Source organism: Python bivittatus, unplaced genomic scaffold (assembly GCF_059951505.1).
Source record: "Python bivittatus isolate LINGU-HERP-01145 unplaced genomic scaffold, Pbiv_v1 ctg000520_np1212, whole genome shotgun sequence".
Lineage (NCBI taxonomy): Eukaryota > Metazoa > Chordata > Lepidosauria > Squamata > Pythonidae > Python > Python bivittatus.
The window spans coordinates 2,864,218-2,889,592 of record NW_028277080.1 but is presented as its reverse complement, the minus strand read 5'-3'; the positions used below and the strand labels follow the sequence as shown (position 1 = coordinate 2,889,592).

The window sequence follows — 25,375 nt, the reverse complement described above, 5'->3', positions numbered from 1 at the left end:
ATATTGACTGCATTCACAAGCTGTATAAGCCAGGCTACTACACATATTATCACTGAAGCAATAGAGACTGTTTATGAATAGATAGGTAAAGGATTAGTGGCATGCAATTGTTATTTCAAATGAAGAAATTACCATAAAAACCAACATCACATCTCCCCATCATAACTGACAGAAAAAAGGTACAATTTTACATTTTCGTGGCCAGCTCTAACTTTCTCCCATCAATAAACTGCAACTGATTCAACATTCTCAGAATTGCAAACTGATATGCTATGCCATTCAAGTGATTTAGGATGTAAAGTTTTGAGAAATAAACTGCAACACCTTAAGGGTTCTCATCTATATTCACATGGAACAATTTACACTATATACAATATTCTAGGATTTAAAGATATCAAAACTGTATGACTTTTTCTATACAAAGCATGCTAATTGTCAGCAATACTTTTAAAAATCGGAAATACAATCTAGACGTTAAATTAGGATTTGGTAGAATTTAACCTTTAATTCAGACCTGCATAACTTGTAATCCACCAAGCCAAACAGTTCATAGAAACTTCATAAACATGTGCTTACTGCAAGGTACTTCAAGAACAAAGAGGGGGCTGTCACATATTTAGTGTATTGGTTGACTTTGTCTGGCTTGCAGAGTTACATATTCTTTTAGTCTTCTGCAGATCAGCCTCTTCAAACTAAAGTAAAACACGCTTCAGAAAATAAGGGGAAAATATTATGTCACATTTTTCAGAAGTAACAATAACCCTTAATACCAAGTGATAACAGGCCATTTATAGTCCAATAAAATAGAATATCTGGGAAGTATCTTGGGAATCATTGCCTTAGGTAGTATAGGCACTGTCAGAAGCAAGGAAGTAGCCAGTTTAAAGTTTTGTTGAACATCAGTTTTGTTGCACATCAGTGCTTTGAAGTAGAGCTAGCCACACTAGAGTACCTTTAAAAACAAATTATGGTCACTATATCTTACCTTAAATTTTTCAACACTAGCGGAAATAGAATTATATTAAGTTGTATTAGCAGAAAGCATTCAATGCCATACACATTATGATTTATACACTTCAAAAGTTGATTATTCATCACAAAATCCCAATTATTTGTCAAGCATGAAACAGTGAGGTCTAAAAAAAAGCAGAACACCGGCCTCTACTTTGGAAAGTATTGCACCACCACTCAAATGAAAATGTATATTCTAGATGAACAATCCTTAAACTGTACACATTATATTAAACATTTTTTCTTATTTACCACACATGAAATAGATCTGAGAAAATAAATATGCATTCATTGTCAGATCATTTAAAAGCTTGTGGCAATTAATCAGAAATACATAATTTCATAGATACATTTCTGCAAAACCCTATGTGCAAAAAAAGTACAAAATATGTGTACAGAAATATTAAACAGAGTATGCTATTGTAAGCACATCTGCCACCTCTGTATGATGAAAAACCTGTGGTATCATACCACAGAAGTTGCAATACTGTATAGACAAAATTACACTTGAAGACAAAAAACGTCTGATTTTTTTCCTCCTAGTTGGAAGCCATAGGATAGGCCTGATCAAGATATGGGTGGAGAAAGCTGCCGAGAGGACATTACGGATCTGACAATTCTTAATGTACAAGGACCAAAAAAATAAAATAAAATATTTTTAAAATATAAAAACCACACGCTTCCTTGTGGGAGATCGGATGTAAAAGGGACTGGGGATGGAAATCAATACTCACTGCTAACTTTCATGCTGCCAAAGGCTGAAGGCTGCTGCACCGGTTTGCAGCTTTCTGCAAAGGAGGTGGTTCTCGGGCGCCCTGACATGGTTGTTAGCTGTTAGCTTTTCCCCCCTACCGGATCGACTTTCTCCTCCTCTGGTTTCTCTTCCTTTTCTCTGCTCCGTTTCGTCCTCTCAGCGAAGAGAAGAAAAGCAGAGTGTAAAGATCAGCCCCCCACCCTTAAAGGAGGGCGCCCCCCCTTTAGTCTTTTCCCAGCCCCTTTTCCACTTCGCCTTATCGTAAGCAGGCCACCATCCTCTTCATTCCTATGAGCAGCAGCAGCAGCAGCAGCGCCTGGGCTCGCGGCCGCCTCCGCCCAGCCCTACAATCCAGTCACTCCCCGCCCCTTTCTGATGCGAGGGGCAGGAAAGAGGAGCAGCACCGCTCGGCTTTCTGATGCTACGCCTTTCTTCCTCGCTCGCTGGCCTTCCTTCCTTCCTTCCTAGCGAGTCAGTCACGTGAGAAGGCGACGGCCAGGAGAGGTTCTTTTTTTCCTCGGGGTGGGGGCGCTGGGGAGACACGGTGAAGGGACGGACTATTTCCCCGGCGGAGGAATATGACGCGAAGGATGGCGCGTCCGCTGGAGAAAAGAATCTGACAGAGCGGCGGCCAAACCGCCGGGGCCGTGTGAGGAGAAGCGGTGGGGGCAGGAAGGGCGCGGGGGAGGGGCGGCCTGAGGAGCGGGCTCCTTCCTTCCTTCCTTCCTGCCTACCTGCCTCGTCACTCCGTCTCTTTCTCGTCGACGCGGGGGCCAAGTGCCGCTGGAGTTCTCCTCATAGCGCCCGTGCGGCGGGGAAATCGCGTCCGGAGGGGCGGCTCAGGCGGACGGCGCTGCAGTGCAGTTGGAGGACGGCGGGGCGGTCCATGGTGCTGCTACTGCTGCTGCTGCTGAAAGCGGCAGATCTTCCCGACTCAGCCGGCTGCGGCGTTGCTGGCGGTGGGTCTCGCTTGGCCCCGCCTCCGCCACCCCTTCGCTCGGGTTCCTTTGTCCGCTACGCGATTACGGGGCCGTTGCAGCTTCTTTCCTCTCAGTTGCTGTTTGATACGACCACAGGGTTCTTTCCAGCTCTTCGCTCTGCTTACGCGCCCCTACGGATTACTCTTCGGGAATACGGAACCGACCGCCCCATTTCTCCGGACTCGGAAGGAGCCGCTGCGCTCTCGTCGGTGTTACGCACGCACTCCCCCCAAAGCCGAGCTACGCAGCCTTGCTGAGCGTCTTCCGTGGATGCCGAGCCGAACAGCCGAACGGTCTCCGAGCCGAACAGCTTCGGAGGGAAATCCAATCAGGAGAAAGTTAACGCAGAGAGCCCTCCCTTCTAGCACTACATCGGGGCCAATCGCCGCCGGTGGAAGGAAAGCATCCGCGCTATATAAGCAGCCAATGACAGAAGAGCTACGAAAATAATCGGACAGCGCATTCTTTCCTTTCTGGGATCCAATGAAGAACGTTGGGTCCCGAATTGTCACCGCTGCGGAACCAATGGAGCACACGGATGCTTCCCACGGCATTTGGACGAACCCGGAGAGGAGGCTGATGCGAAATGGGCGGGGCTTCAACGGGAACTTCTCTGCCGTTCCAGGGCGCCTGGCGGGGCGTGAGCGGTATCATGCGATGGGCGCCGCAAGCGGGACGGGCGATCTTTCGTTGCCCTGAAAGCGTGGTCGCAACTCGGATTTTCTCTTGGTAGACGTTGCTGCGCTCTGATGACCGTTTCTCGCCCGCTCCGCTGGAGGGAGGTTGGTTGGGTGCAAATATGTCGGTACCGCTTTGGGGACGCAGTAAAGTGCAGTCGTCGCCCTGCGCACTGTCAGCCGAGCTAGTCTTAGCCGTGCCGCGGTTTGAGGGGCGAAGGGAAGTTCCAGCGCGACTGAAGGTGGGTCTGCTTAGCTAAGCATTCTGCTTTCCACGATTGCTTGCCCGATGCCGCCGAACAAGGAATGAAACAGCAGCTCTCCCCCATGGTTTACCTGTGCATTTGTCTCTAAGAGTACGATGCCTCTAAACGTTAACCTTATAGAGCAGATATGGATCTATTATCTCTTGAGAAGACCGTATCAAGTAGCATCAGACGAAACAAAAGGGGCCATTTTGTTGCATTGGCCAGAAATTTCTCATGCCAGGTCAGCATTGGTTTGTCAAGAACAAATCTTGGCAGGCTAACCTTATCTCATTTTTGATATCTAACAATACCTCAGAACGCTTGGATTAGCAAACTACATAATTGTGGGCTTGATGATGTGAATATTAGGCTCAAGACTCTTGAAAAGAGTTCATTAATTCATCAAATTGAAGGGAGGTACTAAGTGGTGTGCTGTAGGCTTCTGTTCCCTTCACATTTTTATTAATGAGGAGGTGAAGGAATGGCTATGAAATACACAGATGACACAAAATTGGATGGGATAACTAATACCATAGAAAAAAACAACAACCACCTTGAAAAATTTGCTGAAAATAATACAATAATATGTAACGGACATTAATGCAAAGTTTTTCACTATGGAGAAAAAGATGGTGGGGTGTGTGTGTTATGCCTGGCTGAAATGAACCTTGGAATTGTAGTTGATTAGAATTTGAATAAATCAACAGTGTAATGTTGCTGGAAAAGAACTGTAATTTTATCCTGCATCAATAGAAATATAATTGCCAAATCACTGGGAATAGTACTTACTCTGTGTTTTGCATTGATCATATCCTGCCTTGTAGAAATCTTTCTACTATTCAACACAGTAGAACAAGTTTAGAGAGTGGAAATGAGGTTGATCAGGTGATTAGAAACTAAGACCTATAAGAAGAGAGTGAGGGAACTGCAAGTACAGGTAGTTCTCATTTAGTGACTGCCTCATTTAAGTGACAGTTCATAGTTACAACGGTGATGAAAAAGTAAGGGACTATCTGTACTTAAAGGGTGTCACATTAGAAAAAAGACCATGACCTGTTCTGTAGAAATCAAAATAATCTTTACAGGGGAAGGAAGATTTAAGTATCTCCTAATAAATGTACACACATGTATGTTGTGCTTTTTAAAATCTATCCAAGGAAGTAGAAAAATACATCCCCATTAAGTGATGATCAGGAGCATCCACAGGGGGGAGGGGATGTCAGTGATGTCAAAATGGCAATCAAAACAGGCAATCAAAGCCTTTTTAATGTTTCTCACTCCTGCTCCTAGTGATTTTATGGTTATGCCCAAGTACAACAATACAGAAGAAGTATTCTGTCACTGATGTCTTCCAGGATGCTTTTTTAAAAACTTCCCAGTCTAATCTTTCTGTAAGCCTTCCTTTAGACTATGCAATGCTAAGAAAAGTGCTGCACATTCGTCATCAGTTCTGTGTTCCGAAAGTGGGGAAAATATAAAAGGTTTTGTCCTAAATGTAATTAGATTGTGGAGATTTCATACCAGCTCAAATACAGATTTCTGTTTCTTAGATTAATCTAGCTAGAGATTGCTTGAAATTCTTTTTCACAATTTCTGGTAAAAGTTTTAAAAGGCTTAAAGTTTTAAAAGGACAGTTCAAACCTTTAAAAAGCACCGAAACATTAAAATAACAAGTTCCTTCCTTCAACTATGTTGTATAATAGTAGAAGTTACTTTTTGATTCATGAAGGCAATCAAGATAGAGGGAGAAAGTATTGGACATGCAAACCTCAAAGAATTGTCTTCAGATGTCACAGTTGGAGAAGATACTAAGTGGAAGGGTAACCAGCAGCTGATTCGAAAAGCAGCTAGTTTTGACCCTTTTCACAAATACACTTTTTTAAAAAAAAAAATCCCCTAACAGATAGCTATTTTGGGGTTTTATGGTTCCTTTGGCACCAAACATCCCAAGTTCTTGATAGATTCTAAATGCTGAGTATATAGCCAAGATTTGTGATGTTTAAGTTCTTCTGGGATGATGAGATCTGGCTTCAGAATTTTCAGAAGACCAGGACAACAAAATTGCCTTCCATACAGGCCCCACCCTTGTGATGCATAACTCTGTTGAAAAAAAGAGTTGAGATAGCTATGTTTGGTTTGCTACAGGGAAGTTGCATACCAGTTCACTGTTGGGAGGTCATCAGTTGATGGGATCATTGTGGAGATCATGTTTGAGCATCTCTTGAAAACAACAGTGTATTGGCCCCAGGCTGTAGTTCTTCTCAGATAAGCAGGAAGAATAAGGAGGGGGAGCTAGCCAGACGGAGGCAGAGAACTCAGGTTCTGGCACTAAAAGGATTGCTTCAAATAGTGCTATTCTGCCTCAGCTCCCACAGACTGTGTTCTTGAATTATATGCCAATCCTGTATCACCTTGTCAGTTTTCAGCTTGAAGACAGAAAGGAATACATATGAGTGCCATGGCTCATAAATCACATGTAGCTTGAAGTGTCAGGTAATTACATCTGAAAGGAATTGGCCATGCTTAGACAAAGGCTTAGAATGTCCCAAGTGTTACTGGAACAACTTATTACAATCCATACTTACATGCCTCAGGCTACATTTTTCTTCTGGCTCCTTAACCATCTACTTCATCTTGTCTGTATTTCTGCCTTACCCTTTGAATCCTGATTGGAATGCTCTATTTATCTCCTGGAATTCTTCATCCTTTCCATCATCTTTACTACCAATGCTTGCTTTAACTTTTGAAACCAATTCGCTAGTAGGAAATGTGCTTTAATTCAGACTGAATTGGATAATAGTCTTGCCTTACAAATGACCTGAGGTTGCCTCATTAATTTATGATTTACTGAAATGTAACAAGCAATGACAGACATCAGAAGTCCTTGCAAGATTAGTTATACTATGGAAGATAGGAAGACAAAGATGCAGTACAAGTTTGGTAGTTGGCAATTCACTGCTATAGGGAATCAAAATAAATGTATTGGGCCTATCAGCTTGTGATGTACGTTGTCTGCCAGGAACAAGGATCAGGGATATGACAGAGCAATTTCCAAGACCTACCAAGTACAGTAACAATTGTCCCTTCCTGTTAATTTATGTGGGAACAAATGATACTGCAAAGAACACCCCCAACCCTATTACCATAGATTTGAAGAAGGAATTTCAGAACTCTGAGGGCTTTGGTGCCCTTCACCCATCTTTCCAGTCCAAGGAAGAAAGAAAAGCAAGAATTCTGCAAATGTAGATTGACTATATAAATAGGAGACTTGATTTCTTAAGACTATAATATGACTTATGTAGATGATATACTGCTGGAGAGTGAATGAGTCAAGTGAGAACCTGTGAACAGAAGTGATGAAAGCTCTGAGAATATCAGGCCAACCAGTAGGAGGCATGTTATAGAAAACATGAAGTAATCATTTTAGACAAGGAAAGTGCCTCTGCTGTATTGCCCCAGTGGACAATAGATTTGTAAGTGCAGAAAGTTAAACTCTACATATGTGAAGACATTGTACCCAGATAGAGCTTCCTGACTTAGCAGATCTCATCTTGACGGAAATAAAGTTAACACTGCTAACATTATCACTAGATATGAAGTTAGTTTATACCCCCTTAATTTGTAAATATTAGGTTTAACACTTCACATGTATCTTTCTTCATACATATCTTTTTCAACATCCGTGCTGCACCTTGGCAACTTAGAATTCCTGGTCATTAGACTACAAGGTTGCAAATATTTTGTTTCTCCTCTGAGTAGACTTGAATCTGAATTATGTTATTGCATAGAGTTGGACATATCTATTATTATGTCCGCACCAGGTTACTACCTTTCTCTAGCTCACAGTTATAAACTCCACACCTTCCCAAATACCTTGATGAGTTCTGAACATACTTATGCATATGCTTTGGTGACAGGGATTCTAGAAAACTTTCCTGTTCTGCTCCTTGCATTAAAACGATGCAGCTTGTGCCCCTTCAGTGAATAGCATGAGCTTGACTGCCATGGTGTTGATATGAATTAAAATGTGTCTCTGCCCAACTTTGGTAGTCACAATAAAATAGGTAACAACTTTACCTTCAGTTTAGACTGCAGCTTGCCTTTTCCCTAACCTCTAATTTTCCCCTAACCATTGTGACAATGGCATAAACTTGTGTCTGTTCTAATTCTTTAAAAGCTTTCAAAGGGTCTTCTCCATCAGTATGATGGGAACATTTCCCATTCAGAAAATCTTCCGCCAGTTCTTATTCAAGCAATTTGTACTTCTGAGATGCAACAACTTCCTGAAATGAAAAGAGCAGCTAAGGGAGTTTTCTATCCAGTGGAGAGATTTTATTTTTATTTTATTAACTGAACACAAATAAATAAAAATAAACAATACACAATTATGAAGAAAAAACTAAAAAGACTTCAATAAATATTAAGAGAGTTACAGAGAAAAAGATTTACCAATCCATATCCCTTCAGTTTGCCAGGAACTCCAAAAAAAACAGCAGAGAATGGACCCTCTTGAGCTGGCAGTTGCATTATACTTTTCTTTCTGGGTCTTTGGGTCTGTGTCAAGGTTCAGCATCTGGGGGCTTTTGACATCATTGGTCATCATTCAGATAGTTGACCCGCTGCCAGGGATACAGGATTCCTAGCAGAGAACACCTAGGAATGGTGTGATGATGTATTTTGTCAATAACTTGGAAACCCAGATAACTAACCCTCTGCCAAATATATCTGTAGACATTGTTTCTAACATACCACTACTTTCCCTCTATTCTGCAGATGTCAGATTAGAGAACTCATGCTATCATCAATTCTTCCAAGTAGCAACACAGATAAAATGCTCAAAGGTAAGAGAATTTATAATTTAACAATGCAATTTGAAAAGTTTGCTAAGAAAGCTGCTAAGTAACAATAATTACACACAAATGGCCTCAGCTAAGTAATCATTTCTACACAGGTATATGTTATACATGCAAAGAGGAAAAGGGGACCACATCGCTATCTCCTTGTCAATCTTCCATGGTGTTAAACATAACTTCAGCCTGTAATTAGAGTTCCTGCAGCCATATCACATGGATGGTTCATACTCAGCTTACAAGCAACTACTACTCCAGGATACTTTTCACAAACATCATTAACCAAGCTAGATATTCCCCACCTCTGCCTTGGATTTTTATTTCCTAAGTGAGGAACATTGCACTTGCCTCTGGTAAATTTCTTTCGTTGCTTTCAGTGTATTTCTCCAATCACAGTAATTTTTAATTGTATTTCTGTCTTCCATGGTATTAATTCTCCCTCCCAATTTTATATCATATGCAACTTTAATAATTACTTCTGCCTCTTCATCCAAATCATTAATAAAAACATTGAAAAGTAGATATAGAAATGTTTCTTATGGCACTTCACTTGACACCTCTAATTTGTCCGGCAAGACTTCTTGATAAACCATGCTGGCTTCTAGTAATCAATACATTGAGAATAATATGAGTTTGCTCACAAATGTGCTTCCTTCCTTCCTTATGCATAGGCATTAGGAATAATGGATGGATGGATGGATGGATGGATGGATGGATGGATGGATGGATGGATGGAGAACTTTTTGGCAGAGGTATGACAAAGCAGGGTTGAAATTGGTATTATTCTACACAAAATATATTATTTGGGCTTCTATACCACTAATTCTTGTAGGCTCAAACAACTTACAGGAGAAGCAACACTTTTGAGGATATTCTCATTTACTATTGGGAAACAAAAATCTATAGTAAATTCACATTTTATTTTTACACATACGTGGGTTCCAGATCTTCATTGAAATTCACAATTGGTTGAGCTTTGCTATAAAGTTTTGCAGAATCTAAAGTCATACTATATTCAGAATCTGTATCAATCATCACACAGCTGTCACTAGAAGAAGAGAGACTGTAATGGCAAACTTCACAAGCCTGTGTCTGGTGGCAATAGGTTCCCTCCCCAGAAGAACTACTGCCAGAATCAAAGTAAAAATGCTGGAATGGAAGGAGGCCTGGAATAGCTCTTGTCAGAAAATCTTTCTGCTGGTAGTGGAAATTCCTCGAGCTTGTGGGATAAAATGTGGATGCACAGTTCTCTACTAGATGATTATCTAGCAACAAGCCATAACCTTCATTGTATAATTGTTCAAACCCATTGTCAGGCTTAGTCTGGAGTGCTTTCTTAAACACCAGTGATGGCAAAGGCGGAGGCTGATGCAAAGAATCTCCATCCTTGGTGTTTCTTGGTGCTGACCAAGGATATTCTATTAATCTACTGCTCATTCTTTGCATTCTGCTGGCTGATTTGTTCACACTACACTGAATATTGGAGGCCATGGACCCAGAAAGATGGAAGGGGATTTTCTTCTGAATCTTCTTTGGCTGCAACATCATGCTGCTTTCATAATTGTACTTAGGTCCCCTGGAAGATGTCTGCATTACAGTAATGTGATTCACACCCAGGTCTTGCAAGATATCCTGAAAATTTTCACTGTTCGCAGAACTCATTTCTGGGTTTTGTTTTTGGTTCATTGCTGAAGACTGTGATTGCTTTGCTTCTTTGCTCAGTGCACTGAGATTCTGTTCATGCAGCCTCTCCCTAGTAAGTAAAGCACTGGATTGGGAAAACCATTGATCTTCATCATACTTAGCACCTGAATTCATCTTATTCACTAGTCTGCACTTAGTGATAATGTCTAATGACATGTTCTCTTGATCTGTATGTTCTAGGTCATCAACACACATTTTTTTACTAAATGATCCTGCTATGTATTGTGAATTTGAGAGCTTAGAATTCTGCCATGGCTTCAGCTCCTGGCTAAATGAAAAGGGTAGATTTTCAGTTGCCACTGAAGAAAAATTAGCTGTAGAGTGAGAAGGCAATAAGTGGGAGGTAGAAAGAAATGGAGAGTCAGCAACACTGTGGTTATCTTCTATAGCCACCAGTCTCATCAACTTCTCTTTAACGCTGTTCATTTGTTCTTGAAGATTTGCAATTGCTGTATCTTTCTGTTTTAAATAAACTATAGTAAATGTTTTGATTTAAATACATCAGATACAATTATAGTTTGCATAAAATGAATATTTGAAAAATAAAATAACAAAGTCAGGCCTGCTATGCAATACAGAAGAATGAATTGAAATAAGTGATCAATGTTATGCTTCAGCAAAACTTATCATGTTGGCTAATAATAAATGTTATACATAATAAACGTACACAATAAAGGAGAGACACAGGAGGAAAAAAACAGAATATCACTATCAATCTTATATTAAAGGCCTTTGCCAAACACTAACATTTTTTCTCTACAGGATAGAACACCGGAACTTATATTTTCTACTATTAGCTTAAAGTGTTACATTATTCTACCTCAATCTCCTGTACTTGCAGAGTTGTCAGTATCTTTAAAACTTTTAGGAAAAAAGAAAATTCAAGAGAAAGGAACATCACAGAGCTCATGTGTAATATCAGGTTGCATGGTTTGGGGATTTTTTCCCTTACTAAGGGGATTAGTCCTCCTTACTTAAGTGGTTTTGAACAAAACCAAAAGATACTCTAAGAATGGTTCTGCTTGCTCAGGATAGCTGCCTATTTAACCTAGGGTTCTATTCCTACAGATATTGCTGCAAAAAGTACCTTGCTGCCTCCTTTATTCCAGTGATTTTCTATACTGTTTACTAACTGAAGACACTTGGTAATGTTTTCAGTGGAGTGGTTATAAGCCACATCTGCCAGAGAAGGGGCTATATTTAAACTCTTTCCATTATGGGAGCAAAACCCATGATGGTAGATAGGATCTGCTGGGATATACTCATACTTTCCAAGGAACTGATACTGCTTTTGAAGGTTAGCATCATTTACTGAGTACCTGCTGAATTTCTCACACGCTACTGGAATGGTAGTCAATCAGTGAACTATGTTTTCCGTATGAATTGAGAGATCCTATAAAAGGCTAACTTCTCAAATTTTCCTCCACTAATAAATATGGGGGAGCACAGAAATGAGACCATCTCTGTGAAGGGAGAAGTGTGCACAGCAACTGCTTTCTTGCACAATTTCTTATTCAGCAATTTGTACCTATGTTCTCTTTGTGAAGAGCACATTCTATTATGGTATTGCAATCTTCCAGATAGCAAAGGTTTTTTGTTTTTTTTTTTAATGATACAGATTTTTGGTCACCTGTACCTTTTTCCTATCATTCTAAAATGTCTGGCAGGGGAAAAATACACCATAGACTATAGTGGTTTTCCCTATACTATACTATTTCCCCAAATAATAAGAGTCTGCCATATTTATCGCTTGGTGAGGCAGAATTTTTTTTCTTGCTTTTATCCCAGGTTTTCAGATCTGAAGCTCAGTTTTTATTCTATGAGATATTTTAAATATGTTAATATGTCAGAATGGTGTGTAGTGAGGAGTTACTGTACTTTCATTCTCTCTACTGATTATGTAAATATCTCCCACCTCTGCAAGCTGCTGCATCATGGTATTTTTCTCCCCTAGCAGCTGGTATATCTCTTCATCACTATACATTGTAGAGTGGAAATTCTTGTTGGAACCTGTAAAATATTTGGCCATGTTGCTGATGTCAACTTCTTGTTTTTCAAAAGTCTTCCACTGTCTGACCTGCTGAACATTAAAACAGAATTAGAGATCAACCATATCAGAAAATAGAAGCAAAGAAAAAGAACCAAGATAGAAAAAGAAGGATAGACAAAAAGTGAGAGCTAAGGAAAAAGACATGGGGGGGGGTGTATCTTGAAATTGCTCTGTTGTTTTGTTCACAGGGGTAAATGTCTCCCTCTCCCTCGTACACGCACACTCTTTGTTTGGAGGGCAAGGTTCGCTTCCTGTGTCTACATTTCTCTCTCTTGAACACAATGTTTTGGGAAAAAGTATTTTACTACAGGTATTTCACTGTTTAAGGAAAGAAGAGGACAAAGCAAATGGAGCAGCTTTGTCAGTGGCCACTATAGTATCAAAATGTTTCACAGTACATCACAAAATATTTGAATCACATACATGAAATAAACTCTTGTACCTAGGTTTTTAATCACTTTGTATAATAAGGGCATCCTACCTTAAGTTTGGGATAAGATGAAATTAATACATCTCATTTATAACCTTCATTACATCATTTGTCAGTTATTACCACACAAATTACAGAAAGAGAAGGGCTACCTGTGATCCTAAACCATAGATAGCCCTCAAAGCCACCTCAAATTCCCTCCAGCCTAATTTCAGCTTCCTGTTACTTTGAGGTGAAAACACATCAAAATTGTAATAAAATAATTTTAGTACAGATTTAAAAAGTAGAGTATAACCCCAGTGCCTCAGTGTCCTCTCAAAATGGAAATATGCTTGCCTTATGCAGGATGCAGCCTCACACATTTTGCATCTTTGCCCATAGGCCTCAACCTCCTAAAACCATTTAAATGTGGTTCCTGGTTATGAGAAGTTTGCCAACTCTAATCTAACCCTCAAATTTTACCCCTAAAATTAATTTTACTCCATTAGAATCCTAAGGGACCAGTTTTCATTCAGTCTTTAATTTACTGCAGAAACATAGCCTAACTTTCTATAATCTGCAAGTTCCTGAAATCTCTTTTTTTTTCCCTGTATCACAGCTGTGGTTTTCTAATGAGTAATTTGTAACTCTAATATTTTTAACTCAAGATACTAAAATCTCCTAATCACAAAGATAAAAGTAATCCAATATACTACTGAACATGGTGGTTGAACGTGGTGCCCAGAAGTGTGGCTGGATGCGGAGGGATCATTCTTTTTAATAGTTTTGTTTTTTGTATTTTTGTTTTAAGTTTTTCTGTAGTCTTAGTTTATAGGCATGGTTGTTTTTAGCTGTTTTTATTGTAAGCTGCCCAGAGTCTTCTGGAGCAAGCAGCCATAATGCATTTGTTATTTTATTTTAATTGTTATACGCTGCCCAGTGTCGCTTTGTGTGAGATGGGCAGCTATATAAATGTGATGTATAAATAAATATAAATAAATAAATACTATAATCCATCATTTGAATAATACTAACAGTTATAATGACATATTATTAGGGATAAAATTAATAGTTTATCAAATTTTAACCACAAAATAAATAACAAAATAGTGCTCAAACTGTGTAACAAATTCCTTAATTGCTTCATTGAAAATGCACTCACAAACTCATTGCAGATTCCACAGTAACTTCACCCTTAAATTCACCCATATTAAACAATTTCCTATATTTCAAACTTTATCACATTTTACAATAAACATTTATGATAAATATTAAATATTTGGCTTTACCTTATGGGAGGCAAAGCCAAATATTTAAGACACATTAGTATAAATAAGCTACACTAAAATATATGAGCCTCTCCACTAACTCAGATCATCTGAGGATAGCCTACTGTTTCCATGAGGTTATCTGACAGTGACTTGGAACTGAGCCTTCTCTGCTGCTGCCCCAGCTCAGTGGAATTTAATTGCTCTTAAGCAAGTAATGTCACATTTTATAAAGGTCAATAACTAGAGCTCACAAGTAGCCTTCAAGGTATTCTGATATTATAGGAGGCACAGATTGTGCTTGAGCAAAAATGTTTTATCTTGCTCCAGCTGTGCAGTATAATCATAACTCACTGTTGAGTTTAATAGGACAGAAAGATTTTAGGTTTTAAGTTATTGTTTATTATTAGCAAAACTGAGGACTCTGTATGTATGTATTGTGTTATATGTTTATAAATTGTTATTTCTTTCTGCCTGAATATAATAAAAGATGATGATGATGACAACTTGTTCCCTACATTTTTGGCTTTGATATCTTGGCTGACCTGAACTTTGCTTTTGCAAAATTGGTTCAACTTTGTTTCTTTTACATTGTGGAAGCCTTGGTGCCTGAACAAAAGAAGAATACTGTCTCATGAATCCAGAGTCTGATTCAACTGGCATGTTTTTTCTTTTTTTCTGTGCTTTGTCTATCCTTATCTTACTAGTCAATGACAGCTGTTCACAGCAGGGAAAGTGTGTGGGTTTATGTGCTTCACATTTAAATTGTGCATTTTTTTCAGGCTAAAAGAGACATTTCAAATTCGGAGAAATCATACTTCAAAAAAATGGCTAATATCATATAAAGGAGAAAGAATTAGATTTAAGCTGATTAAATTTAATGCATTTCCCTTTATTTCAAACTTTTAAAATACAATTTAATGAAATCCTGACATTAAAATAAAAAAGAAGCATACCATGAGGGGTTTTTTTTAATTATTCCCTCTTCTTGCTACACTCTACTACTTATTTATGTAGTACTAAAATAGGATGTTTGGGGTGGCACCCAACTATAGTCTTAAGCCCTTGAATATAGCACAGCTGAGAAAGTGTATTTGCAAGTCCCAGTATGACCAGATTCCTGTCATGGGTTTACTGGAATGCTAAGCAGAATACATTTATTATGAGCTAAGGATATACAACTGCATTTTCTTGTGAAGTAACCTATAGTTATCTCACCAATGAGATAAACCATTTTTAATTTATTTATTTATTCAATTTAGATGACAACACCTCAGGTATTTATATTTATATGCAAAAGTCTGGGGAAAAATAATTTGCAATACTGCTCATCTGCTTTCTTACCTGTGGGATAAAAATCAAACAATTTATTGAAGATGTACAGACAAAGATTCCTCCTGAGGTTAATCCATACACCAGATTGTGCCACAAGTAGAAAAAACTGTTAACCACCAGCATAATTCCAATAAAGAGAAAAATAATGGCCACTGCAATTATGAGTGTCAGTGACTGATTAACTGGTGGGCAACTGAGATTATCTGTTAGACCTGCAAGGTAAGTTCCATACGTCAGCAGGATTCCCTTAAAAAGAACAGAGGAAAAGTTTTTTAGTAGGTTCAAACCTGAATTAAGTCTAATCTTCCATTCTATTAATCTAATCACATATGGATAAAATTTTCATAACAGCCTGTGGCTAGATCTTGCTAAAGTTTCAGTCCCCATAATAAAAACGTATGATAAGGACAGGGTAAGAATGTTTCCCTACCTTTATCACCATGATTTAGATAGTTCAAATGTGGGTTTGGTCAAGTTCATTTCCAGTCTTTCTCCACCAATGCTCTAGCATTCTTTTCATCCATTTCATTTCCCAGTGCTCCCTGTTGATCCAAGAGCCTCTCCAGACTTGTGGAAGGGGAGAAGCCAGGAGCCATCTCATCTTGCACCCTGGTCACAGGGATTAACTAGGTGCTTGACAGAACTGCCTGCCAGGATCCAATTTGTTCCCTAAGGTGTCTGGGTGGATGAGTTTAATAGATCCTCCCAACCTGCATGGATTCCAGGCACCTATTTGCCTCAGGCAAACCAGAGAGTGATCCGACCTCAGCAATGGACTATCCATAATGTCCTCCATCTTCAGATCACATAATAGCTGCTCTGACATGAAGACTAGATCTGGAATAGTGCCACTTACATGCCCAGCACACGTGCCTAAGATAACCTAGTTCAAGCCTATGACTGCCATGAATCCCTAGATTGTCCTAGAATCCTAGCACAGAAATTCCAGGGCATGGTAACCGAAGTCCCCTGGCAGTAGAAGCTAGGAGGACTCAAACACCAGCCCAGCAATGAGATTCAAGAGGCCAGAAAGGGATTCTGTTTTACAGAAGCCACATGGTACATGAGCAGAATCCCTATATTGTCTGTACTGCCCAATTTCATGTAAAGGCACTTAAAGCCCACCACCACATGAGCAGTACTACTGGATGGTACCAGATTTTCTCTCAGGATCACCACCAACCCTTCTCCCCTGTCCTGGCATTCAAAGCAGATGTAAACCCAAACCTGGGCAGGCAGATTTCAGAGCAGGTGACATCGCTGCCATTGCCCAACCAGGTTTCAGCATGCCAGATCCACTTAATTGTCCACTAATACAGACTTGACATTTACCAGCAACAACCAAAATCCAGGGCCTCCAGCAGAATAAGCTCACCAGGTAACCAGCAGCCAATTAAAGGTTGCCTCTCCCTGGAATGGCCTATTTTGTTCTGGTAGAATAGCGTTCTTGATGCAAAAGCAGTATGATACCCTCCTCTACCAGCCGTGATATGTGAAGTAGCTCTCCAATTCTGCATGATGGAACCTCAGTACTTTATTTGGGTGGTAGAGGGCAGCTGGGGAAGGTAATAGTCTGCTAATAAATTACCCAGTTCACAGGACTTGTCATCCCATCTCCTTGTATTTGTTATCATCCCATGTCAAACCTACAACAGTCAGTGTTTTGCCCCTAAATTCCTGTGGTGCAACTTGGAGGGCTTTGGTGTCCTATTATTCTCCCCCACTTTTATAAGTTACATTATAGCAGAATGAAAATGCTGGGTGGTAGCAATTATTTTAAGCTTGTTTTATAAAGTTTTAGGATTTCCTACAAGTTGCTTTGAATTCAATGTCCCCACAGAAGTAATGATAAATAAATAAGAAGAGTTCCTCACCTGTCTCTTGATAAATCCCCTACCAAGCAGCAATGCTCTCATCAATCAGGGTTCTGTCCAGCTATCTTCCATGCAATGGGTAAATCATTTCTGAGAGTTTTGGCTGAGAAATGTGATGTTTTAAAAGAAGTAACTTTCTCAACTGGGCATTATGAATATATTAATATTTGTACAGAAAGAGTATCTCTAAGTTAAATAAACCTAATCCTTAAAAGTATCTAGACATGAGAAACTATGAGCTTGTGATCCTTTCTCTTATCAATGAGATATTGGAATGTATTACATACCTTAAATCCCAGAAGGAGAATAAACCAAAATTCAGAATAGAGAGATTTACAGATATATCCGTATCTCAGTGTGCAACTCAAGCCTTTGTCAGTGACCTGCCAAAGATTGAAATACATAGCTAAAGTATCTCCCTTAGTTTGCAATATGTTCAAAATCTTAACACTTTATTTCCATTTTCCTATCATAGAATTTAATTCTAAGATATTGCTAAAAGAAAGAAGTTAAAAACTCTTAAAGGCAGGAGAGAGGGACTTGGAGATTGACTTCCTCTCAGAATAGCTTGCACACAAATGTTAAGTGTGCATCTATCCTGATGATGTTTCAGAAGATTATGAAAACAATCTTCTTTAAGAGAACAATTGAGCTTGTTTGAAGACACATTTACTTACAGTTTTTAAGTGTTGTTTAGTATTTATTGGCTTTTAGGGATGGCTTTTATATTATTGTTTTATCTCATATGTTGTAAGCTACCTAGAATCAGAAAATAAGTAGCATGTAAATTTTGGCACATCAATTATTTAAATAATTCAATTTGTTAGTCCAAGATTGAAATTCTAGTCCTTTCCTGCTACCCTTTCAAGTCAGTGGATTCCTAGTCATTCTTGTTCTGGCCTTGAGTATCGAATTCATCCTGTTCCATGTTTGCATAACGATTCTGTCTAATCTGAAAATAGTTGATCCCTGCTTCACAAACTTCAGCTTTTACACATCTGGGAAACTACAGACTTTTGTAACACGTAACATTCTTTTCACTCTTTTCCAAGCAGTTTTCACATGCTCTTTCCTTACATCAATTTTCTATTCATTCTCCTGGGATGTGAATGTATTTTTATTCCTTTTTATACACAACTCATTCTTTCTGTTCCTGGAAACATTCTACTTTCACTCTAGTTTTTTCGTTGTTTTCCTTTTCTTCCATTTTCCCCCCAAAGGTCTACTCTTGATACTACCAAATAATGGTCTGTTCCACATTCAGAACCTCTCATTACTCTTGCATTTTTCTCTCATTCTTTCAATCATAAACAATTAAATCAATTGAGACTTAACTTTATTCCAGTCACTGACCAGCAGTTTATAAAATTAAGATGGTACACACTACAGATTAAAAAGCAGGTATTTCTAAAATCTACAGAAAAATAAAATCTATGAGATGAATATAGTATTAATACTGTAACACTATGCACACAATAAGTTACTAAGAAATTTAAATATTAAAACTATAATAAAATTACTTTGTGAATAAAAGATTGGTATGTTGCGTACTAAATGCTAAGCTACTGAGCACAAGTTGAGGCACAGGGCTAGTGGGAGAGAACTTGTATAGCATGTTACAGAACTACTTCCACCTTAGGCAGAATCTTAGTTTTTGGCTGAGACATCATGTTGGTTGAGGTGCTTGAAATTATTTTCCAGGAAAAGGGTGGCACTTCTATCCTTTGTAATTTCAAAAAGTCATTCCCAATTGTGTTATGTATGTAGTGTAGTGTGTAGCCCATGTAAAAAAATTGCTTTTTATTAGGTTTTGTAACTTCTTTTAAGATCAAATATCTGATTCTTGATAGTGGGACAGTTACTAAATTTGAAATGTTTGTAAGCTGTCACTAGATCTACCATGGTTTGCATGAAGTCTTAGTGAAACGGGTTTCTGCCTAAGACAGGATTTGCTCATGAGGTGCTAATGAGTTAATAATGAACTCTGAAGGTTGTGTATTTATTTTATTTCTTTAAACAATTTATAAGGCTGCCCAACTCACTCAAGGTGACTCCAGGTGGCTTACAAGAATAAAAATCTCAATACAAAACCCACTCCACCCCCCCAACCCCCTGGCGAAAACAATACATTCAATGTATCAGAGCATTATACATGGCTAAGGCTTCTGTAGTCAAAAGGGGATTAAGACCCAGGTGAAGTGATAGTGACAAGTGATCCCTATCCAGCAGTAAGAAGCTACTAGATTTAAAACATTGTACGAGGTTAAAATGATTGTACTAGAACCTCGGGAGCCGAACAGCTGAATTTGTCACTAATGCCAGGTCTGGCATTAAAATCTCTTATCAATACAAGACCAGAGTTCGGATAATCCCAAATAAATTGGGACAGATAGCTCTCCAGTTTGTCCCATCCAGAAAGCAACCTGAAAGGGGGAAGTTAGACATTTAAAATTAAAATAGCACATCTGGATCAACTGACCCTAGAAGCTATTGCTGGGTAGTCACATGACTCCAATTGTGTGATCAGGTTCAACAGGTTATTTGATACGAGTGTACAGATGCCTTCTTGGGCATGACATCTTGTGGCACCAGGGACATCATTAACAGAATGCACTTATTAACCTTGTAATACTGGGGACTCTAGAAATCAGATTTCCTATAACATATTAAAACTCTATTTCCAAGTCCAGGAAATATGGGTCATCCTGTTTGGTTTTCCATCCAACAATGTTCCAGAAAATCAGGGAAGTCCCCCTTTGTCCTTTATCCAGCCTGAGGGTTGATTACAAAACTGGGCTTGCAGTTCTGTTGAAGATGATTCTGCTGGGGAGGGATGGGATGAATTTCTCAGATGTGCACTTTGGATGAAAGATAGAGTCCACCTAGGTGGTCCTCACTAATGATGGAACATGAGACCTTTTAATAGCTATTTGGGGAGGAGGGTAAGTGGGTGAATCCACAGTATATCCAATGGAAATCCAGACCAGTGGAGATGACATCACTGGAGTACATCCCAAGGATATTTCCCAAGGGATATTTCCCAAGGGATCCTCGATAAAGTTGACTTGACACCTGTGATCAGTGTCAGTCTGTCTAGAGCTGTAATTTGTTTCTGAGAAAAATGCATAATTATACCTTTCAAGAACATCAGTTGGAAAAAGGAAGGCAGCTTGTGAGCATTTATTAGATTGGGTGTCCATTTGAGCTGCTTCCCCTGGATTCCTGATGTCCAACCTAAGATCAAAATTACCTTTTGTGGATGAAAGGACAGTGCCTTTGGGGTCTAGCTGTTTCTCTTTTGCCCTTAATTGCCATTCAATTAAGTAGAGCAGTAAGGGGCTTTGCTTTCTCTTGGACCAGTTTCACAGCTTGTGCAAACCCTTCAATTGTGAATATCTCTGTCTTTAGTCATCATGCTGTAAGAGATAATCAGTTCACTTTCAAAAGGACCAAGCAATATTTTCCTTGTGTTGGTGAAACATTTCGCTGCACTTCCTGCTACCATGGTCAGAGATAAAGTAGAAGAAACTTGGCATCTCTCCGAGATAGACAAAGCATTTTGGAGTGTGTGAGGCACTATATTATTTATAAGGGGTCTCACATTTTGATCAGTGAACACCCAAATGGGGTTTTCAAGTCTTCAGAAAGATCCTCATTTTTAAAAGCATTGATGGTACTGCTGGATTGCTAAAGAACAACTGAATCATTTTCTGCCAATCATACTGGGGAGCCAAGCTAATAGGAACAAAGGCCAAGGGCTATGTAGTTGGCTTAGGGAAAAAATGAACAAACCCAACGGAAATTCATCTTCCCACATTTATACTGTTATTACGAAGAGCCAGAACTAATTGTCCGTGTTGATATATGAGGGAAGAGTCTCTTTTATTATCTGGGCTTAAGGGAGCACAAAATTTGCTGTTAATAAGCTACTTATCAATCAAAGAGTTGGGGATAAATTTGCTTGCTATTTCTTCTAAGGGCATCAAAAGTTTTCTTCAGATCCTCCGTTTTTACAGAAATAATTACTAGTTGCTCAAACAAGGCTATTACAGTTTGAGCAGTTAAAAGACAATATTTAGCCAAGAAATCAGACAGGGATCACTTAACTCATCAGCTGGGATATCATTAAAGGCATAGGTGCCTCAAATGCTCTCTTCAGAATAGCCAGTGTGCTTAATCTATAGGAGCCCATCATCTTCATTAGGGAGAGGAGAATTTGGCACTTCATCTCATTTTTGGAAGAGCACTTTGAATCTGTTTATAGGATTCCGGGAGATTAAGTCTTCAGTAGAAACCTTTGAGATGAAGAACTCATTAATCTTCAGTTGTTTTGTTGCTTTGACTGGTTTCAAAGTTCCAGGGCTGGTTCTTTGTCTCTTTTTCCTACCCATAGTGTCAGATGCTTTTAAATTGTAAATCAGGAGCTTAAATTTATAAAATAGGTAAAATCTTAAGTAAAATTAGATAAAATGTGGTTTCAAAAAAAGAAAACAATAGCAGCGGAATAAAATAAAAACATCTCCTGTGCTAGCTAAAAGAGTTGCTAGTCCAATACCATTTTAAGAAAAAAGCCAATCAAATCAATAACATTTTCCAATTCATTTCTTCTCCACGTGCATGCATGAACAAACTTAAATTTAAATCATGCACTCAAAACCAAAAGCACTTTTTCTAAGCAGATTCTCACCAGTCACTATTCTCATTCATTCTTGGGCCTGCAAATGGCCCAATGACTTTATTTTTGTATTATCTGGTTTGTTCCCTAGTATCCATTCATATCTCCTGAGTACGTTTTGGTTCTCTCTGGAGTATAACATGCAACTATCACCAATCTATGGATTCCTACTTTCAAATACATTAACAACCTAGATGACAACAATTCATTATTTCAAACACACATTTAGCCCTTTCATTCATAATTAAAGCTAAACCTACTCTTCCCTGCATGTACTCAACTTCCCTCCACAAGACCATACCACCTTCATTCAGATCTATTATATCCTCCCTCTTTCTCACAGATCCACAAACACTATTTTTCATTCATTCATTCATTCATTCATTCATTCATTCATGACCTTTATCATTTACTCCTCTTAGATTTCCATATGCTAGTGATCTCTGATTTCTGTAATTTGCTATTAAATGTGAAAAACAAAACTAAGTACCTTTCATTTCAAAATGAGCATTCTAAAAGGCAGTACTGTACCTTTTCTAGGCCAATTATGTTTTAATAGTTATATAATGTTGGTTTCATTAAAGCCTTCATTGGATTTTACAAAGCTAAAAAAGGGAAAATAAGATAATTTTGGAGCTGATTTTTTTTTTCCTTTCCATCTGCCACTCAAAATCCTCACAAAGAACTTTTGTGATTTACCAACTCTCAGCACAGAAGCAGATATCTAAGTACATTCCTTGGGCTCTTCCTCACTACAGGTAGTCCCCAGTTTAAGAATGAGTTCCGTTCCCAAGGTCTGTCCTTAAGTCAAATTTTTATGTAAACTGTTATAGTACAGTATTGTGTATTTAACTCAAATCATTGTGTATTTAACTTGAATTTCGCTACAATAACCTCCATTCTTAATTATGGGTCATCTGTAAATGGGGTGTTCTTACTCTGGGGACTACCTGCACACTCAAGAATGCAACTGATACAATGCTTCCATCAAGCAAGATCACATGGCTGCTAGTGAGTTTTATGAGTCTCTTTCAAGTGGCCCATATGGCAATTTGTTCTTTCACTCATAGGGGATGCCCTGTGGTTATGCAGTAATGATTGATTGATTGTGTACCATCAAGTCACGGTTGACTCTTAGTGACCACATAGTCTCCATGAACTCAGTAATGACAGAAAAACAATGTAAATATTAAGGCCAGGAGAGTTTAAACAGGGTGTTTTCTTATACAACTGCTTCACAGGTTCTAAAATTCAGGCTTAGCATTCAAATTGGGTTGTTTCTTTTCCCCCACGTCTCAGATGAATCCTTCTGTTCTGCAAGTCTTAGTTTCTAACTGAGAAGCTATGCTTCATAATTAAAACAGAATTTATTCTGGACATGTGCAGAGGCATTCAGTTTTCTGCACATATATCAAAGTTCAGTCCTAGCAATAGAATTTCATCCCAAGCCAAGTTTAAGAATGCAGGGACCCATCATCATTAAAAGTAAGCCTTGGCTTACTGATGGGGCAATGCAACTTTAAAATCTATGCTTCCTGGCAAATACAGAGTCCAAAGGTCAACTGCTTTTGTCATTGTTCTGTGGAAGGGTATTTTCAAATCAGAGATACTTGATCCAGAAGATTCATATCCCTTACCTCCCCATAGGTATGCAGAAAGATGTTTAACCCTAACTTTTCTCCTATCCTATTTCAAATGTTTTTTTCTGAGATTAGTAATGATCTACATGTCTTTTTAAAATCTCAGTGCCTTTTATATTCCTTACAACAGAAATTCTGACTAGCTTCTAATTCTGCAAATAGGGCTTCCAGGGAGGTATGGTGAACTGAAGATGGTTCTGCGAGGGAGGAGCTGACAACCACAGCAAAAACCAGGGAACCAGTGAGTAAACCAGTTCCTTGGAACCTCTCCAGATAAGGAGAAGACAGGAGATCATCCACATGTGCTCTTGGCGGCTGCTCACTGTTTTGTTTTCCGCAGGTTTGAGCACCAGGAGACAATGAGATCAGACATCTTGCTCACAACTGCGGTGGAGCCTTTTAAAGGACACTAAGTTTGCAAACCTCACTTTCTCATCACTTTTGGAAATTGCCTATTAACTATCTTAAAGCTACTAGAGATCTTCAGAATGACTAGTTTGAAAAGTCTTCATCGGGTGAGTTTTTCTTCAACTCTGAACAAAATTAATTACAAGCTTAAGAACTCAAAGAATTTGAAATAAACAGCAAAAAGCTAAATAGGATTTTGATCTAAGAAAGTTATAAACAGATTAAGCGTCCAGATAATATTGATTTTTACTATAAGATTTTGGAATTAACTATAAAAAATAAACAACTTCTCATGAGAAACAGACTTATTTTGACTATCCTGGTTATTGCAAGTCCTAACAAAAGATAAGTGATGATTTTAGAAACTGGACACTACAGGGGACTAAAGATTTTAAGCAGAAGAAAAAAAAAACAAGCCTGATGTCAGTTAGTACATAAAATAAAATGTGATAAAACCAATAAAATGTGATAAATATATTCTTAACTCTGTGTATGTCTGTGTCTTACAGGTAATCTCCAGTTTGCCTTGCCAACCTTTTGACTCAGAAATTATCCATGAATGACCTGCATTAGATTATGTTCATAAGTGCCTCTAATATGCATGGGGAGCAGAAATATCCCTTTTTTTTTATAGTGGAGGGAGCAATATATAGGTTTCCCATCATGATTCAAACAAAAAAGGTTAATGTTTATTATTTGATATTCAGTCCTCTGATCTGAATCTCTCCCTATCTTACCTTCACATCTGCATTAAGATTTTGGAGACACTGGACTGGGTCTAAGAAGATCCATATCAAGAGCAGGATAGTATCAGCCAGGACTAACAGTGATAACATCACCAGCAGCTGAAAATCTTTGATAATCTGCAATACAAATACTCAACATGCCCACTTCATGATGTGTTCATAATTTGTTTACCAAAAAATATGATTTTTTTCTTTAGAATTTACAATAGAGACCTCTGCCAGATCAGTCAGATTGGTCCTTTAGCAGTTCAGTCTGCTTAAGGATCAATGTGGGTTCTTCACCTCTCTGAAGCCCTCCTTCCAAATTCAGTCCCTCACGGTCAACAATCTGATGATGCCCCTTTCTCTCTGCACAGAACTATAGAGGTCAGGAATATAGAGTGATCTAGTATAGCGGGTTAGAGGAGTAGCAAGAAATGACACAAGCATAACTACTCTCTTCTAAGGGAAAATGTATCACACAGTTTTATAAAAGGATCAATAATGCAATAAAACTTGTTAAGCCGAGCAAGCCTTTGCAGAAATTATAGGAACAGCAACGTAAAAGAAACACTGGATATTTACTAAGATACACACACAATTTTGTGATTAAGATATGTCCAAAACAGCCAGAAATGAAACATCAATCTAAGATTAGATTATTAGAAGCAACTCTTATTGACTTTTACTGGAAATGATGATAGTCACACCTATATAAGTAAAATGGAGTATAATAAATAAGTGGAGAAGTGAATTCCAATAAGGCC

The 25,375-nt window shown here is 38.6% G+C and overlaps 2 protein-coding genes and 1 long non-coding RNA gene across 8 annotated transcripts in view; 1 reads left to right on the top strand and 2 right to left on the bottom strand.

Moving 5' to 3' along the window:
• The window catches only part of GSK3B (glycogen synthase kinase 3 beta), a 96,738-nt gene extending 94,100 nt beyond the window's left edge, over positions 1 to 2,638 (bottom strand). For 2 of the 3 annotated variants that reach the window (XM_007424162.4, XM_007424164.4), the window contains exon 1: positions 1,746 to 2,164. In XM_007424162.4, coding sequence (XP_007424224.1) covers positions 1,746 to 1,833 — 88 coding nt within the window. In that variant the 5' untranslated portion in view covers positions 1,834 to 2,164. Of the gene's footprint in view, positions 1 to 1,745; positions 2,165 to 2,499 lie in introns of those variants that run through there. The other variant, XM_088147519.1, reaches the window with a different exon arrangement.
• A 406-nt stretch (positions 2,639 to 3,044) lies between these two features.
• On the top strand, positions 3,045 to 24,627 carry LOC112540192 (uncharacterized). The gene is made up of 5 exons (XR_015797363.1): positions 3,045 to 3,664; positions 8,444 to 8,511; positions 23,638 to 23,716; positions 23,816 to 23,990; positions 24,393 to 24,627. It is a non-coding gene; the product is annotated as an uncharacterized LOC112540192 (long non-coding RNA).
• The window catches only part of GPR156 (G protein-coupled receptor 156), a 31,197-nt gene continuing 14,327 nt past the window's right edge, over positions 8,506 to 25,375 (bottom strand). For 2 of the 4 annotated variants that reach the window (XM_088147517.1, XM_088147518.1), the window contains 4 exons: positions 17,448 to 17,543; positions 15,296 to 15,532; positions 12,140 to 12,304; positions 8,506 to 10,683 (listed from right to left, as the gene is read on the bottom strand). In XM_088147517.1, the coding sequence (XP_088003643.1) occupies positions 9,445 to 10,683; positions 12,140 to 12,304; positions 15,296 to 15,532; positions 17,448 to 17,543 (1,737 nt within the window). In that variant the 3' untranslated portion in view covers positions 8,506 to 9,444. Of the gene's footprint in view, positions 10,684 to 12,139; positions 12,305 to 15,295; positions 15,533 to 17,447; positions 17,544 to 24,620; positions 24,747 to 25,375 lie in introns of all 4 variants that reach the window. The other 2 variants (XM_088147515.1, XM_025164059.2) reach the window with 2 other exon arrangements.